The sequence below is a fragment of the Pteropus medius genome, unplaced genomic scaffold (assembly GCF_902729225.1).
Source record: "Pteropus medius unplaced genomic scaffold, Ma_sr-lr_union100, whole genome shotgun sequence".
Lineage (NCBI taxonomy): Eukaryota > Metazoa > Chordata > Mammalia > Chiroptera > Pteropodidae > Pteropus > Pteropus medius.
In genome coordinates, this window is record NW_024344240.1 from 24254770 (window position 1) to 24273207 (window position 18438).

At 44.1% G+C, this 18438-nt stretch overlaps 1 protein-coding gene across 3 annotated transcripts in view; it reads left to right on the forward strand.

Annotated features, from left to right (window-relative positions):
* WNT5B (Wnt family member 5B) overlaps nt 1–1518 on the forward strand; it is a 98024-nt gene extending 96506 nt beyond the window's left edge. For all 3 annotated transcript variants that reach the window (XM_039869207.1, XM_039869206.1, XM_039869209.1), the window contains one exon: nt 101–1518. In XM_039869207.1, the coding sequence (XP_039725141.1) occupies nt 101–559 (459 nt within the window). In that variant the 3' untranslated portion in view covers nt 560–1518. The remainder of the gene's footprint in view (nt 1–100) is intronic.
* Nucleotides 1519–18438: the final 16920 nt, after the last annotated feature.

Here is an 18438-nt window from a genome sequence, read left to right on the forward strand (position 1 = left end):
TAGCTCTCTGCTATACATGGCCTGTGGCCACTCAAGCTACCCTCTTGTCATCTTCCATCAGGGACACTCCTTCTTATTCACTTCTTTCCCCTCCCCCCAGGCTGTGTATAAGATGGCAGACGTAGCTTGCAAATGCCATGGCGTCTCGGGGTCCTGCAGCCTCAAGACCTGCTGGCTCCAGCTGGCTGAGTTCCGCAAGGTGGGGGACCAGCTGAAGGAGAAGTATGACAGCGCTGCCGCCATGCGCATCACCCGCAAAGGCAAGCTGGAGCTCGTCAACAGCCGCTTCAACCAGCCCACCCCTGAGGACCTGGTGTACGTGGACCCCAGCCCTGACTACTGCCTGCGCAACGAGACCACGGGCTCCCTGGGCACCCAGGGCCGCCTCTGCAACAAGACCTCGGAGGGCATGGATGGCTGCGAGCTCATGTGCTGTGGCCGTGGCTACGACCAGTTCAAGAGCGTCCAGGTGGAGCGCTGCCACTGCAAGTTCCACTGGTGCTGCTTCGTCAAGTGCAAGAAGTGTACGGAGATCGTCGACCAGTATGTCTGTAAATAGCTGGGGGGTTCCCACCCTCCTGGCCCTCTTCTCCACTCTGCCTCACAGAAGTTTATATTATATAAATCTATAAAAATATATTTTATATTTGTATAAATGAATGGATGGGTGATAAATAATTAAAAGAAGAAAATGGAAAGGAAAAGCTTATTTAAGAGACGCTGGAGATCTCTGAGGATTGGACTTTGCTGGTTCTCAACTCCCAGTGGGTGGGACAAAGGTCTTTTTTTCCCTCCCTCTGGTGGGAACTCTCAGGATGTAGGGACTTGAAAACCTTCGCTGTCTATGGCCTGGAGAGAGGCGGTGCTTAGATGGAGAAGATGATTTTGTCTGAAAGTCTGGAGTCTTTGCTAGGTAGATGGCTGCCCCGTAACCCCAGCCAATGGGCCAAGAGGCCCCGAGGAAAGTGACAGGAACTCAGCCTAAACCTCGAAGTCTTCAGAATCTTGCCCAGAATATTGATTGGTTCTGTGAGAGGCCCGGTGCCTTCCTACTTTTTTATTTGTGTGCATATTTGCCGAATCCTTTACAGAAATGAGGCGGGGTCCGATGTCATCTCTGTCCGGTGACTACAAAAGACCTGCACCTCCCCAGACTCCTGGCCCTGTCTTACCAATGAGAATTACTCTTCTTCCACAGTTCACTAGCTCCTGCCAGAAGTTCCCTGCACCAGGAGGAAAGGAGGTCATTTGGCCTGCCGTGTTAGGAAAGACACGAACTGAATATTTGTGCCTGAGCTGCAGAAAGCCAGGCGCACAACTGGACTGAGTGAACATTGCACTGTGCTCCCACACAGGGAGAAGAAACTTGTGATGCTGCTGCTGTCACTTCCTCCATCAAGGGAGGCCTCACGAACAACAGGATGCGTAGCTAGGTCGGGCTCGGCTGGCCTGCTGTGGTCTCTTCATCTCTGCCCCACATGTACAGTTTCTCTCTGACATTAAATACCCTTTACTGAAGTTTCTTTTCCTTTCCTTATTTGGACACACGATTAGCTTTCACGAGTCTCCTCTGATTTTTTACCTAATCCCTAGAACCCTGCTACAGGGTACATATATGGAAGAGGGTAAGGAAATTGAGATTTTCAGAGCTCTAGTTTGGTGACTAGAGACAAGACAGGAGAACTTATGAGAATTGAATAAGATAATGTGTTTAAATGCTGTCCTCAAGGGCTAAATACTCTTCAAATGGTAAGTATTAACATTACTATTTGTTATGCACAAAAGAATTCAGAGATTTAAGTTGAAACCTTACATTTGCCTTCCCCTTTCCCTTCTTCCTCCATTCACAGCCTATCAAATTCACCCTGGTTTGTTTACTGGGTCCTTGGTAAAAGCACAGGTGAGGGTGATGCTCTCTGCAGGCTCCTCTCTATCGCCAACTCCAGTTTTGGACTCCAGTAGCTGGGGCCAGGAGAGAGAGTAAGGCAGAGCTCAGGGATCTAGGAAGGGAGATGTTATAGCCTAGAAAATGGGGAAGGAGTTACTGGGAGAGACACTGGTCCAGGCTGCACTGGACTGACCAGCTTGCAGGTGAGCCAGTAACCACATAAAGACACTGGTTTTATTCTAGAAACATTTGGGAGGAAATAATGAAATTATGGAATTAACTTGGGTTATAATGAGTAAATGATATTGCAAAAACAATCTAAAAGAGATTCTGCCTGAGGGTGACCATGGCCATGTATACTACCTGTATCTTCAGTGTCTAAAGAGGAACCTTCTGACCCAACATCAAAAAACATCAGATGTAGGTTTATTTTACCAGTAACTGTTCCTCACACTGTTACTCAGACTCCTTTGGTTGACGTTTTCAAGATGAGTGAAAGTGATTCAAGATGAAAGAAAGTGATTCAAATCAGCTGGCCTACTAAAGGTCGAAACCACCTCCTTGGTTTCGTTAGTTGGCATTTAACCAAATAAACTAACTGGTCACACAGATCAACAGGTTGTGAAACACTGGCTGACATCATTGCTCTTTGCCACATCACTGTTGTGGAGAGCGTGGAGTTACCTTATGTCAGGTGCTCAGAGCGTTTAAGAGCTGAAAGCCAATTCATCCTTAGAAACCACTGGAAATTAGTTGAGAGTGACTTGTCCACTAGAAGTGACTTCTATGTTCTTGAAGGGAGATGGACCATCCCTATTGTGTCGAGGTTTTCCTGCAGAGCCATGGCGAGGGGATAGAATAAATATTGACTATTTCCTTTCTGATGTGGGGAGCAAGTCATATGTTCAAATACTAATGTGATTGTTGCATCCACTGACAACCAGGGTTAGGAAGTACTTAATTTTCAAAATAGGTTGGAATGAAGTTATAGTAATTGTCACATGCTCGTTAAATCCTGGTGATTTGACAGTTGTCTGTGAAGTGACCAATAATGCTGTAGGAATGTGGCTAGAGAACATGGAGACCAACCTGAAAAAAGGAGCTTCTGCCCAGAACCATAGAATGTTAGAGCAGGGAGAGAACGTGACAGTCAGCTCTCCAGCTCCTGGGTTTCCAGATAAAGACCCGAACCTTAGTGTGCTGTAAAAATGCAGAGTCCTAGCCCTCCAGCACCAGAAACTTTTATTCTGTTGGTTTGGGTTAGGACTGCTATATGCACCTTTAACAAGGACCTGAGACTACATGCTGGTGATCCAGAGACTACACTGAGTCCCTTGTCATTACAGCTAGCCCAAGATGAGCAAGGAGACAGGCAGCCAGGTCCTGATTCCCAACCCAGGGCCCTTGACCACCCTGTGCAGGATTCCCTAGTACCTGAAATATATTATGTACTCTAGTTGAAAGATTGTGCGTTGGCTATAGTCATCCCAGGGAGCCTTTCTGATGAGACGAGAAAGAGTATGTGGCACAGAGCCGAAGTGACTTGCCCTGGGATGTTCACCTCTGTTCTGTGCCTGGGACTGGTAGAGGGAGCCTGCAGATCCATTATGAATATATCAAGGCAATATTTGCTTAGCTATTTGTCTGCATGTATTCACCTTGTCCTCAAGATAAAATTAGAAAAGTATGCCTGACTGTCTCCATTTAAAAAGAAATGGGAAGGTAAGAAGGCAGTCAGAGCCCGAGGTAAGATCAGGGCAGGCCTGGGTTCATAAGGGCATTCTGACGGAACTCTTAAGAACTTGGATTTGAAGTCCTAATTTGGAGAACTCATTTAGTGGTTATCCATTCTCCATTCTTTGAGGTGAAAAACAAAACTTGCTATATATGTTAAAATCCTAAATTTATTATTATTTCTGAAATTCTGCCCTGCTTCCTATCTTAAATCATTATTATCTTATTTAAGCTTTGTCATCCCGTGGAGTTCTAGGAACTAGCAAGACATCTGTGGTTGAGATTGCTCCATGAGACAGAGATCTTACGGTTGCAGTAGTTTATCAAGAAGCCTATTTCTGGAGCAGAGAGCCACGCCGTCCTGAAAGGGTAAAATGAAATAGTCATTTTCAGAGCATTTGGGATCTTGCTTTCCTGCAACTGTTGTCTATTTTAGTTCAAATAAACATAAAAATTCGCTAAAAAAAAAAGAAAAGAAAAAAAAGAAATAGTCATCTTCATCTTAAAACAGGCTCTGATGCATTGTCAGCCTTTACTTACACTGGTTACATATATTTCGGAAGAACCTCAGTGTGTTTATGTGTGTGTGTGCATGGGCGGTGGGCATATGGATGTGTGCACACGTACTAATGCATACCCATACACACAGGAATGAATTTTTTCATCAACTTTGGAGGGGAGATGGAGAGGCACTTGAGGCATGGACTATGTAAAAAATATAAAATAATCGTCACCACTTCTGGCTGAGACATTGCATAACATGGATTTTCTGTCTTTATTGGAAATCTCTACCCACTCGGTTGGCTAATGATGACAAACTTCAAATCTCTAGAAGGAATGTTGGGGAGCTGAGAAGGGCTACCTGAGTTGAAAGTGCTAAGTATTGTTGTTTGTCCGTTATTATATAAGAATTGCTGCATTGTATTTATACTAAGACAATAAGAAAAGAAGTAAAGAGTGCTTTCATTCCTGATTTTACATTAAGAACTATGGATATTTTGCCCAAAGTAAAAAGGTTTCAGCCTAGGTATGAGGGTCAGACAATATGGAAGACCCAGCCCTTACACAGTTAATTTCCTAGATCGTTTGAGAGTTGGGCGTTGATCATGCAGATTATCCACGTTCTTTGTTTTCTCCCTCCTGCTGCCTGCCTTTTGGTCTTCAGCCTGATCATTTGCAGCTTTACCAGAGGAAGCAACAGAAGATAGAACCAAATCAGTTAATTCAAGCTTCCTAAGTAGTTTCAATAAATAACTGAGTAAGAGAGGAGTGACTAAAGTTAGATTTTAAAATTATCTGTGAACTTAATTTGTCACTTTCGTATATTATCTGCTGCTCTCGATGATAACTGGAAATAGACTGACAGTTGCCCACAACCAAAGCAAGTAGGAAACCACAGTATCTGGAGACTTTGCCAAAGTGTGGTGCCTACCAGCAAAATATAAGAAGGGGCCTTTGGCAGTTGCACCAAGATGTAAAAGAAAAGCCACTGTAGAAAGGCTGAACCCTTTTAATCCAATTTTATTTTAAAACCAAAAAGACTGTGTCTTCTTTTAAATGGCCCTGGCCCTCTTGTACATATCCGAGACTTGGGGCTTGTGCTCTGTCTGCCAGATCAGCCAGCCCTTTGGCTGGTACCTGATTTGAAGCTTATGTCTTCTCTCATATGTTTATTCTCAGAGAACTTTATAGTACAAGGGAAGTTTCATAAAGGAAGGAATTTTTTTAAAATCTCTTCTGTTTCCAGCTATTTCTCTCAGAACCTAAAACAGTGCCTAGCACAGAGGAAGTATTCAATAAATATTTGTTAAATGAATGAGTGAATGATGATTCTCATTGCACAGATGAGGAAACTGAAAGATAAAGAGATTAACTGCCCAGGCCACTCTGTAGTTTCTCCTCTCAAAACTGTAAGTAAGAGAAATTGGTTTGAATCAGCTTAAAAGGAGGATGGTATTATAAAGGTTCAGGAGAGTCTCATAGACCTAGGGTCTTCAGGAGGTGACCCAGACACCTCTTGCTTGCTCCTCTTCCCTCCTCTCTGGTCCCTGTGGTCGGCTTCCCTCCCCGTGAGTCTCTGCAGACCAGCTTCCTCTGCAACTCATGATGGGAAATAGGGCGGCCAACAGCTTCTGAGTTAACAGGCTACAGTTCCAGCCATGGGCAGTGATTCAGAAGCTCTCCTGATCCTCATTCCAAATTCCCGGAGAAGAGCTCTTGGGCCCTCTCCACCGTCCCATAACCTCGCAGTGGTTAAAGTCAATGAAGTGGAGGGGTATACGCGTTCATCAAGGTGGGAGGAGCTGCTCTGTCCTCGACAATTTCTCCACTGACGGTCAGATCAGAGAGCTCGTAATCCAGCTTGCTGTTGTGTGTGGAGACCCTGTAAGTATTTACCCTGGAAAAGCTGGTGAGGAGTCCTTTAGCAGTGAAAATGCATAATTATGGAACAAGTCTTGAGACTTCTCAAGGAGGTAAAAACCTGAGCCCACTAAGTGAAGAGGAAGGCTCCTGCTCCTGTTCCCTGAATAACTTCAGGGATGAGAAAAATACCAGCTCGTGTCTCTGATAACATTAAAGGAGAATAGTTTCTAAGCAGGTGACTAGACTCAGTGACTGTCCTTGGCTGACATTAATTTTTCTTATACTGAGCTCTATTTGAAGGGTCAATGATTCCTGTTAACGATTGCAAGATACCTTCCTTTTGAGAGTATAAACCTACAGTATTAATTGTTTCCTTCATGCTTTTTCTAGTTCTTCAAGGTCTGAGCACATGCCAAGTGGAATAAAGATTGTTAAGATTTTTCTGTAAATCTTCCACAGCTCCTGGGGAGCAACTGGCAAACATGTGAAACTTTGCGTATGCCCCATGGCTAGCCTTCTGTCCTTTTTGATTTAAGACACAAGCCATCCAGCCTTCAAATCTTAAGCTGTGGACAGGAAAGACACATTTATAAAGTAGGAAGTAATTCCACTCACACTTGTAAGGTGCTATATTTCCTTCCTCTTTTTATTTTCTAACTGACAGGACCTAACTGCTCAACAGGCTATGCCAAGACCGTGGGCTCCTGCAGCACTGGCTCCGGGCTGGGTTGCGGTTCTTACTGGCCACACGGTGTCGCTGTTTTATCAGCTGTAGCCAAATGTCTCTGGCTCACACCATAGTTCAAAAGTTGGGCAGTGCGGTCCTTGTATATAGATGGCAGAAACAGAACCTAGACAGCAGCAGAGTTTTAGATTTTTCATTTGAACGAATTTGAGAAGAGTTAGGTCAGCGGTTTTTACTTGTTTTTAAAGATTGAGTGTGGAAGGTAGCACAGGTAAGGAAACCATGAGAGGAATGCTCAGCTGGGCCACTGAGAGAGACCTCAGTGATGACAATGGAGCGCGGCCTGGGAGGTGGCTGCATACTAGGTATTTGTTTAGTCATGGTTTATTTCCTGCTTCTAAGTAGTTCCCAGGCAGCCGAATACTTTTCATGCTTGAAGGTTATCATCATAGAGGTGGGGATAATTATAGCTACCATTTATCAAGTGCTTACTATATACCAGCTGCTTTGCATATATTATACCATGTAATTCTCTCAGTACCTCCGCAAGGTAGCCATTATTATCCACATGTTACAGATGGGAAAACTCAGACTCAGAAAGTTTAAGTATTGTCATTTGACTCACACAGCCAATAATTGATGCTGACTCCAAAGCTCTTTCTCAGTAGATTTCTGGGTAATTACAGAATCTAGTCATCTGAAATAAGAGGTGCCCATTTTTTCCTAAGTCTCAAGATGTGTACAATAATCATTCCTATTTTGTCACCATGAATTTTGAATGAGAAAAGTGACTAGGGAAATGTATTTCGATAGGCACACATGGCAGAGGGAACTTGGCGATTCTCAATCTAGAGTAAAAGGACAAAGCGTACAGGGCTAATGACAAAATTATGCACGAAGTGAAGAGATCATATTGAGCTAAATGTTGAAGCAAAGAGAGAACTGGTGGAATGCCGAGCTTGGGGAGCTACATGCCTAGGACTGTGGGACTCATTGGGTAACACGCATTCAGTATGAATAAGCTGCCTCACAGTAGGTTCATTTTACGTAACAGAGTTGACTTTTTTTTGATTCTCTGAATATTTTAATTTGTTTTTGGTAATGTAACCAACGCAGCAAAGGAATTAAGCCCTCAAGCTAGGCAAGACATGATGGCACTTGGAGAAAGCACCAAGGCAGCTGGCAGGAGGTGGTAAGATGGACTCTTGGCAGAAAAGAAATGAGCTACATGGATGAGCGATGGGAAGGGTTTAGATGTCAGGGCCCAAAGGACAGGAGGGATAGGGACCCAGCCTTAACCTGTTGCTTAAAAAGAAAAATACTCTCCCAGAGTATTTTCAGAGGCAGTAGGGGGACAGGTTGCCAATTGCTTGCCCCTCCGTGGGCCTGTAGGAACTGGGAGCAGAGGAAAATGATGGAATTGGGCTGGTGGGGGAGCAAGAGTGGGCATAGGCGCCCATACAATTCCTTGGGTTGATGACTTCAGCCCCTCAGGGCCAGAGAATCATCTCTTTCCCCTGAAGAGGTTGTAAGATCTCGCAGGACTGGGAATGTCAGCATCTTGATGCCCCCAATCCCTGGTTGTTGGAATTCCCTTGTGTCTCAAGAGCCTTGGAGCAGGTAAGTCTCTCCCCAAGAATGTTTTTCCCAGTTAGTAAGCAGCCAGCTCTCCTGGCAGAAATGTCCCTTCTCTCCGTACCCAGGAGGATGGGAATGTGACCAGCCCTCTCGAAGGGGCCCCAGAGGTCCACACTAGAGAATGGGCTTTTTCTATTGTGCCACTTCCCCCAAACTTACACAAGGGGAAATTCTTTTTTTATTGCCTTTCCCAGGTATTATGAGTCTGAAGTTTTGAATAATAGTGGTCTTTAAAATTTAGAAGTTCTCTAAAAATGTCTGATATGGAACAGACCAGGCCATGAACTGAGGTTCTGAATTTCCTTTTCCAATTTGCTCTTACAGCCTCTTAGTCTCCATGCCAGGACTTAACTCTCCATCACAAATAAGTAATTTCTATCACAAGAAAAAGAGACAACCTAAATCATTTTCCAATTACGTGTCACATTTTTGGCTACGGAAAGGCCTCCTTCCTAAACTCAGGACAGCCTCGGCCCTCTGATGTGCTGGCGGTACAGTCAGACCAATCAGGCGTGGAAATTGCATGTTGCACTGGAATGAGGAACAGAGGCATGCTGGGTACAAGAAGGAAACGGAGGCAGGTGTTACAACTATAAGTGAGAATGGAGAGGCCGTCTCACTCCCACTTCCCAGTGTGTGCCCACTGAGGGTCCAAGAGCAGGAACAGCAGCTCCTGCTCCCTAACTCAGAGCTCTACCTGGGCTTCTTGATTCAGAGCAAGAGTGGGGCAGGAGTGTAGGTCTTAGAAGAAAGCCATAAAATGAGCAGCTCTTGGGATTCCCCATCCCCAATCTGCTCCGAGGGAAAGGAGCCCAAGCCAAAGCAAGAAGGTGTTCATGTGTATGGGAGAGGAAGCTCGAAGTGGACATTTAGCACAGCTCGGATTACAGCTGAGTCCGAGCTTGAAGTGGTGCTCTAATGTGTGGAAAGGGGGAGAATAGTGATTTTTTCCCCCTTTTGGTGGTGCCAGTAGGGAGGGAGTTCATTGCGCTTTTAATTGCTTTCCCTTGATCTGGCTGAATTAAAATAAATTGGGGAGATTTTAAAATTCAAACCAGAGCTAGAGATGTTGATCGAATGAATCTAAGGTGCGGTCTGGAAATCTGTGTTTTAAAAGTTGCGTTGGGCGATTCTGCTTGGCAGCTAGGTTTGAGAATTGCTAATAGGTTATTATGTCTGGCTACACCAAGCCTTCCATGCAGCGAGATGGCTGTTTGCAGGAAGTGTTGGGCTTAGAGAAGTGTGACCAGGACCCTGGACTATTAGAAGTCTGAGGGTGGGGATCGGAGTAAATCGTCAGTGTTTACACACTAAAGATTGAACCTTCGAGATAGAATGGTAAACTGTCCTGAATTAGAGTCTCCTAAGAGACGAAAATCAGTACAGTCTGTTTCCAAATCCTCTTACATAAGAAGATATGCAACTGTAACTTCCTGGGCCTGTTTCTGATCTCCACTGTGTGTCATGGGCCACATTATATTATCAGATAAAGAGGGGATTCTTTTTTTTTTTTTTAGGCAAACCTGAGCCCTAAGGTTGGCCTGGATCTTTGTCTTCTCTAGCTTTGGAGAGAAGCACAAAATAGAGAGTGCATCAAAAGCGGCATTGCACCTACATCACACAAAAACCAAATGGATTGCAAGCAGATCTAGACAGACCTGATGGAGAAGCCTCTGAACATTACTGGTTCCCATGCAGGCCTGAGCAGGGCAAAGCCAGCAACTGCACACTTGCATACACTCTGCTGGCTCTGCCCCAGGACCTGCAGGCAGAAGCCAATTGTGGCTTCATGTACCCTCCAAGGAAAGTCCCTGGGGAGCATCTCTGTTTCTGCCTTCAGCAGTCCTGAATTCAGAGCACTGAATTAAGAGCTCAGCATGACATTTTGGTGGGTATAGAGACGTGACTTTTTAATCCCAGGGTCAGAGACCAGAATTCTAGTCTCGCTCTGTTGTTGATTTGAGCAAGAGCCTTGGATAAAACACGAGGCTTCTAAGCTTTAGTTTGCTTATCAGCACCTGGAGCTGATGCCAGCTCTGCCCACCCCTCAGGGATTTTGTAAGGCTTAGCTGCCAGGGAAGATGATGAAGCAATATGGAAAATGTACATAATCTCATTCTTGTGTTAGTTATTATTTCAATTGTACGGTGGACTGTTGCGAACTGACCCAGTAATTACTGGCTTGTTTCCTATTTTCTCTTATTGTGTTTTCCCAACAAAGTAGTAAAAAACACTTTTTCTGCCAAATAAACTTTTTTTTTTCGGTGTCAAAAAGAACCAACGTGGAAATAAAGGATTTCTTTCTAATCAGAGAGAGGTTATTTGTCACCAGGACAGGTAACTGAGAGTTATAGATTTCATTCTCTAGAGAAGAAAAAAATAGGAGGCATTTAGATGTTGAGGATAATTTAGTAGCGTCTGGAGACAGGGAGAAAACCAGATATTCCCTGGAGACTCATTTTAGCTCCAGGACTCTGTGAGTCCTGCCTCCCTTTAGGGGATTAACTAACCTCTAAAAAATATCAGCAAGGACGCATCTTTGGAACAGAAGATCCGGCTTTCCAACCAACTAGCTCCGTGATCTCAGGCAGTTTTCTTAGCAATAAAATAAATAATAATATCTTTACCTCAAATAAGATAATGGATGTGAAAGCCATTTGTAAAATATAGACGTTTAAAAGATTGAGACTGTATCAGGGCAAGATTAAAGAAAACATGATTTTTTAAAAAAGTACAAGTAAGATCTTGGGAATCATCTCTTGATTAAAGCTAACTACAAACGCGAGGACTCTAACCTGGACTCTAATTAGTTTGGTCTTCTGTATACCCAGAAATCCACCATTCTTCCCTAGGGAAACATCTTCTTCCCTGAGAGGGCCACTAACGGAAAAATAAGTGAAAAATTCCATTCCTCTTCAAAAGGGAGCCATTTTTTTTAAGCCTCCAATCTGTTTGCCATTGTTTCTAAATCTCAGGAAACTTCAAAAGGACAAAGCATGAGAGAAGCAGGCCTATGCCTGTGGCATTTGGAAGATGTGGGAAGGGAGCCAGATCCTCAAGGAATTCTGGGATTGACTCTGCCCTCCATGGGGACTGGCCACCCCACTTCCCAGCCCTTTTCTCCTCACTGGCCTCCACCCCATGCCATGGCAGCCACATCAAAGGATGAGAGTTGGAAAAGGCCCCGCAGAGGGTCTGTGACGACGGAAGATTCCCAGGGTCTCACATTAGAAGTTGGAAGGCATTTTCTGAGGGACATAATGTTTACACAGGGTGAGGTTTCTGTTACCATTGTAGAGGCCTTGGTTTCAGGGACACAAGAAGTTCTTTCAGGCTGTTCTGAATAATAAAGATTACACATACCCTTGTTTATCTGTGGAAATGTCTTCCAATTCTAAACAATGGACTTAGAAATCTCTTTCTGAGAACAATACCCATTCATAAATTGGGGACATTCTGTACAAGTGACAGCTGGCTGGGCAGTCAAAACTCCCAGAAAAGAGAACAGGTAGGGTGTCACCCCTACAGAGTGGGCTGTGCTTCAAAGCTCAGGTCCCAGTATTTGCTAGGAAAACACGAGCACACAGAGGTGTCTGGTCCAAAGCTGCCCAGAGGGATACACCCTGTGCATGTGACAGTCACACGTTCTGCCAACTGCCACCTAAGCTTCACTCTAAGCTAAAGAATATTTGGTAAGCGTGTCCTCTACTAAGGTTATAGTAACACAACTTCAGATATCAGAGCCAAAAATGTTTAAAAAAATTTGCTCCCGGTAGAACACCTATCATTGTTCCTTCTTTTCTTTTAACAGTATGGAGGTAGGGAAAGTGTTCGGAAATCAGAACACTAAGGCTATTTGTTTTGTTTTGTTTTGTTTTGTTTTACATTGCACGTAGAGAAGTATTTTTATTAATTTTTATTTCAGTTATTGAGATATAATTGACATACAGCACTTCTAACTTCGAGGTATACAGCATAATGATTTGACTTACATATATGTCATGAAATGCTTCCCACAATAAGTTTAGTTAACATCCATCACCTGATATAGATACAAAAAGAAAAAGAAAATGTGTTTCTTACCCTGTGATGAGAAGGGTAAGGATCTACTCTGTTAGCAACTTTCAGATGTACCATCCGGCAGGGCTAATAGTCATCACGTTGTATGTCCCTCCCAGGACTCGTCCTTCCATCCCCTTGACTTATAGAGCTCTAGGCAGAGGCAGAGTAAGCTTTTGTGAGGCCTAAAGGTCAGGGTGGGAGGTAAGTTTTTCAATTACAAACACGGCATTACAATTAGCGCCTTAGCAGGCAAGGCAGAGGCCTGAGGCGTAGGCTGCTTTCACTTCGTGGAAAATCCAACTCTGGTTCTAGGGGAAGCATCCAGGAGAGTCCGTGAAAATGCGGTCTTACAGAACTTTAAATTACTTTTCCTAAAACGCTCTCACTCCTAGTTCTAACCGAATTCTGGATTTTCTCTGACAATGTCATTTAGTTGGAAACCCTCTGGCGTCAAGGTTCCTTCTTCTCCCACGCCCCCTGCTGCGGGGCTCTTCCCCGGTCTCCGAACCCCGGTCTCCGAAGGCACGCCACTGTTACCGACCTTGCTCGGCAGGCCTCCCGCCACACCATCTTCTCCCCATTTGGGTTGCTGTCTTCCAGCCACCTTGGGGTCCCTCTGCAAAGGCACTGGGATCGGGACAAGCGCTACCATCTTCCTCCGAGCCCATCTCATGACAGCAAACTAAGCCAACTCATCAGATTGGCCGCATCCTTGGAACTCGTCATACCCCTCAGTTCTTTATTATCTGACAACTCCAAAGCCTAGACCACCTCTCCAACCCCAACCCCCAACTCTCCACCCCTGCCATGCCATCATGCCTCAGACATACCCATGGTCTCATCACACCCTTTTTCCTGAACTGTCTGCCCTCGACTGCCCCCATTTTCTTCTCCCCCTTATTGGGGCAACTGTTTCCACCCCACCCTGCCAGCACCGTCTTCTCCTGGACGTCCTGGTTAAGAGAGCCATACCCAGCAATGTGCGTTGCAAAGGTAAAGCTAGCAGAATCCAGCCCCTTAGGAAATGCACTTTATTTTCTTTCCCACTGGGGAAAACAGCCTTCTCAGAGCTATGAAGCAATCTGATTCCTGACCCCCACAGGGTAATAACAGTATCTGGCATCTGTATACATACAGCTTTTGTATACTCAAAGTGCTTACATAGGCATGACCTCGCAGGGTCCCGGCCAACTGCTGTTTAATTTCTCTCTCTCTTTTTTTCTCCTGCTGCAAAGGTTGCTGAAGAAAGTCTCGCATGTGGGTCAATTCACCCTGTGACGAATTCAGACTTCCTCGGCTGTGTTCCTCTCCCTTCTATGGTCCCTCTTATCTGCCCCCGCCCCTGAGGTCTTCTCCGACCCTGCTTTGCTCTGGCTCAGCTGCTGCAGTGTCATGAATTTCTGTCGCTCCGTTTTCCTCTCCCTCCAAACTTGTCTGTAACTTCACTCTTACTCCCTGAGAGTCTTCGCTGTGGAAAATAGAGAATTCCAGGAGGTTCTCAATGCGGTATTTTGTTCATACCTCCACAAGATTCCCTTACCACAGCAGCAGAGTTGTCTGTGTGTCTGTTTAGCCTCTTGAATCATGAGCTCTTTATAGAAGCTGTCTTCCCTCTCATCCTTGCATTGCCTGGGCCCTGACCTGCAATCTAGCATGTGGACTTATTGGTCTATATTCCCCCATGAGCCTGCTGATGAATAAAAAGAACTAGAAGTATCCTCTGAAGTCAGGAGAGCAAAGCACGAAGAGGCTCCAGGTGGCTTTGATTCGACTCTGGAATCAGGGCCACTACCACCCTGGTCTCTTGTCTTGGAAAAGCAGTACAGGAGTCAGGAGATCTGGAAAAAAAATTGAAGCAGCAAGAGTACCTGGACAGGATGGCCTTTAAAACCTCCTCCTGCCCTAAGAGTCTCTTTTTCCACTAGAACCAGATCGGCACTAACATGATCTGTCTGTCATCTTAGGCAACCCACCACTTCTCTTCTGTAAAACGCAGATCAGAATGTCTTCCCTCTCGCCCTGTGAGGATCAAATGAGCCAATGCATGTGAAATAACAAAATCTCAATTTTTATTAATATGCTAGAAGCAAGGGGATCAGACTTAAAAGCTCTCTCTCTCACCCCAGTGGGAGAGAGAAAAGTGTTTTCCTTGAGGGTAGTTAGACCCCCTAATAGCTCTTATTCGGGTGAAGGGTCAGCCACTGTAAGAAAGGGCCCTGGTTTATTTAGTGAGTCACACTGTACTATAGCTGTTAGGTTGTATGTTTGCTGAGGTTAGCACCTGTGTCTGTTGGATACAGCACCAGTTTACCACTGGACTACCGGTACCAAGCACAGCACTGACATATGGTAAGAGCTCAGTAAACATTTGCGAAATGAGAGAGGAAGAGAGGAAGGGAAGAAGGAGCTTAGGGGTAAATTGTTTGTATGGAGGATGCAGCCATGATAAGGGCCAGGAGAGGAGCAAATGTCAACCCACTGTAAAGGACCTTGGAAGGTAAAAAAGATGAGAGAACATACCATTCAGTCCATGACAACAAATAATGACCCTTTTTGTTTTGTTTTTTTCCTCAGTCTTATTTTTTAATCTCCAATGCCTAAATAATAATATTTTGAGCAGATCTTTGTATTCATGGAAGAAGAGATGTGGAGAAAGCAAAAGAAACAGCTGGCCATGCCCCTGCACTTACGAACCAGGGGAGGATGACTCAATGAAAAGAATGGAAGGGATGTGTATGTAAAATCTTTAAAGAATAGACAAAAACAAATTCAAAAATTTACACGCACTTATACATCGTACATATCTCGTTATCCTTAGGTATTGGAAATCATGAGTTCACATTGATAAACATATTCCAGTTCCAATCTGACACCATAAAGTTTTTTCTCATTTTTTCCCTTTCCCTTCTTTGATAGTGAGACATCTGGCTCCAGTGGAAAGTATTTTAAAGAGCTGAAAAGGATGAAGAAGAAGCAATATGTCACCATTATCCTAGCTCCACTGTGTCAGCCCCACTGCAATGCCTCCAAGGAGTAGGTCAGACCATGGCAGAGGAAGTCTAAGCAGACCAGCTGGGTTTTGGGGTACCTCCAGGCTGTAAGAAGTCCCAGAAGTGTCAGTGCTTGTCAGTACTAATTTAGAACACCCCATAAATACGCATCAGGGCAAATTGAATCAAAGCCACCTGGAGCCTCTGCAATTATGTTGAACCCCCAGAATTCACCTGGATTAGCTCTGGGTGACTTCCAGCTGTTGATCTGACCCTAGACTTAGGAGTATAAAATATGATTTGGGTTAGAATGAAATCAGATTAATTTTGGTATTTGGGAGAAATGGGAAGATAGGAGAAAAAGAGAAGGAAGAACAAGTTATAAATGTATCATCACTTTAAAGCATTAATAAAGATTAATAAAGTTGACTATACAAACTGAAATTTTCCATATGACAAAAATAGCTAGGACAAAAGATAAGAAACTGGGGAAATATTTGCAGCACATATCATGACAAAGACCTGCTTTTCATCACATGCAAAGTACACTTAAAAGTTAATAAGATGGAATCCTGACATGATATAGGGCCCAGATAGTGGGGAAGGTATAGAGGAGGCCATGTGTAGACTGGTAGGAGATTGGAGATGGAAAATGGGCTGATGCCACACCTATATGTGGCAGTTGAGAATTAGGAGGGATCTCTCAGCTGCAGAGGTCCTCACAGAGGAGTGATGGGTCCCAGCCCCACACTGGGATCCCCAGCCCAGGGATCAGGTGCCTGGAAGAGTAATCTTCTCAATAGTTGTCTGTGAAGATCAGCAGTGCTTCTGATCTGTCTCAGTGAGACAGAGGGCTGCAGGAAACTCAGACATCCCTTTGCACAGATTCATTCACTCTCAGGCACTCATCCTGAGCTCCAGTGAAGAAACGGCAGCTTGTAAGGCACCAGAGACATATGAGGAGAGACTGAATTGTTTGACTTCAGGGTGAGAGCTGCCATTCTTCCTGTGTTGAAGCCGCACCCTACACCACTTCCTCGTGCAGCCTGCAGGGATAGGCAGGAGCCAAAACTGAGTCTGCATTAACCTGGTGAACACCACTTGCCACACCCTAGTGATTTTCTGAGACCCCTAACTATACCCAACTCACACAGTGCACTTTCAGCTGCTGTGACTTTACAGCCTCAGCCTATACTGCAAGCTTTCTTAAAAACTCTCCAAGGTCTGCAGGCCCCAGACAAGTGACAGCTGATCTCAGTGTGCCCTGTGCCTTTTGTTAAGTGGTCCCAGACCCAGCAGAGTGGCAGATGGACTCAGGTTACAGTGTCGCTTCTCTCACATGTTTTTCGGGCCCAGCACAGGCAGCTGCCAACCACAGATCACTTCGTAGCTTCTACCAGATGGCCCTTGGCCAGGCACAGGCAGTGTCTGACCTTGGCCAACACTGAGCCCCTCCTAAGAGGCCCTAGAACCAGCACATCTAGTGGCTAGCCTCAGACCACAACAGAGCAGCACCTGATTAGCTGCACAAATGGAAAAACTAAAGGGTGGTTTTGGCAGGCATCAAGCCCTGCGGGGGCAAATCCCGCTCCGTGGGGTCAGCCACCATCAGCCACCACTGTGGTCATGGACAATCCTCACAGCCAGTCAGGCTGAGAGTCAAACCCAGACACTGATGAGCAAATAGCAATTAAGGCTCAACTACAACAGGAGGGCACACATAATCCACACAAGGAATACTCCTGGAACACCCAGCTCAGGTGACCAGGGAGACTGTTATACAAGGCCCCACAGGACACCTACTACATAAGGCCACCCTGACAACACTGGGAGATGTAGCAGATCTAATACATAGAAACAAACACAGAGAGACAGCCAAAATGGGGACACAAATAAACGTGTCCCAAATAAAAGAATAGGAGAAAACTTCAGAAAAAGAACTAAACAAAATGGAGGCAAGCAATTTGCCTGATACAGAGTTCAAAACACTGGTTATAAATATGCTCAATGAACTTAAGGGGAAAATAGATCAACTAAGTGAGAACTTCAACAAAGAGATAGTAAACATAAAAAAGGACAGAGAAACGATTAAAAGAATCAGTCACAAATGAAGAATGCAATAATCAAAATAAAGAATACATTAGAAGTAATCAATATGAGATTAGATTAAGCAGAGGATTGAGTCAGCGATTTGGAAGACAAGGTAGTGGAAAACACCCAATCAGAACAGCAAAAAGAAAAAAAGAATAAAAAATGAGGATAGTTTAAGGGGCCTCTGGGACAACATCAAGCTTAATAACATTCACATTATAGCGGTACCAGAAGAAGGAGAGAGCAAGGAATTGAAAACCTATTCAATAAAATAATGACTGAAAACTTTCCTAACCTAATGAAGGAAATAGACATACAAGTCCAGGAAGTGCAGAGTCCCAAACGAGAGGCCCACACCAAGATATATCATAAATAAAATGTCAAAGTTCAAAGAGAAAGAGAGAATCTTAAAAGCAGCAAGAGAAAAGCAGTTATCTACAAGAGAGCTCCCATAAGACTGTCAGTTTATTTCTCAACAGAAACTTTACAGACCAGAAGGGATTGGCATGAAATATTCAAAGTGATGAAAAGTAAGAACCTACAACTAAGATTACTCTAACCAGCAGAGCTATCATTTAGAATCAAGACAGATAAAGATAAAGAGCTTCTCAGACAAGAAAAAACTAAAGGAATTTCTCATCACCAAACGAGTGTTAAAAGAAATGTTAAAGGGACTTCTTGGAGGAGAAGAAACATCAATATGAGTAATAAAATAACAATAACGACATACATTAATAATTACTTTAAATGTAAATGGATTAAATGCTACAATCAAAACACATAGGGTAACTGAATGGATAAGAAAATAAGATCCTTACATATACTGCCTACAAGAGACCCATTTCAGAGTGAAAGACACACAGACTGAAAGTAAAGGGGTGGAAAAAGATATTTCATACAAATGAAATGGAAAAAAAGCTGGGGTAGCAATACTTATATCAGACAAGATAAACTTTAAAACAAAAGCTATTACAAGAGACAGAGAA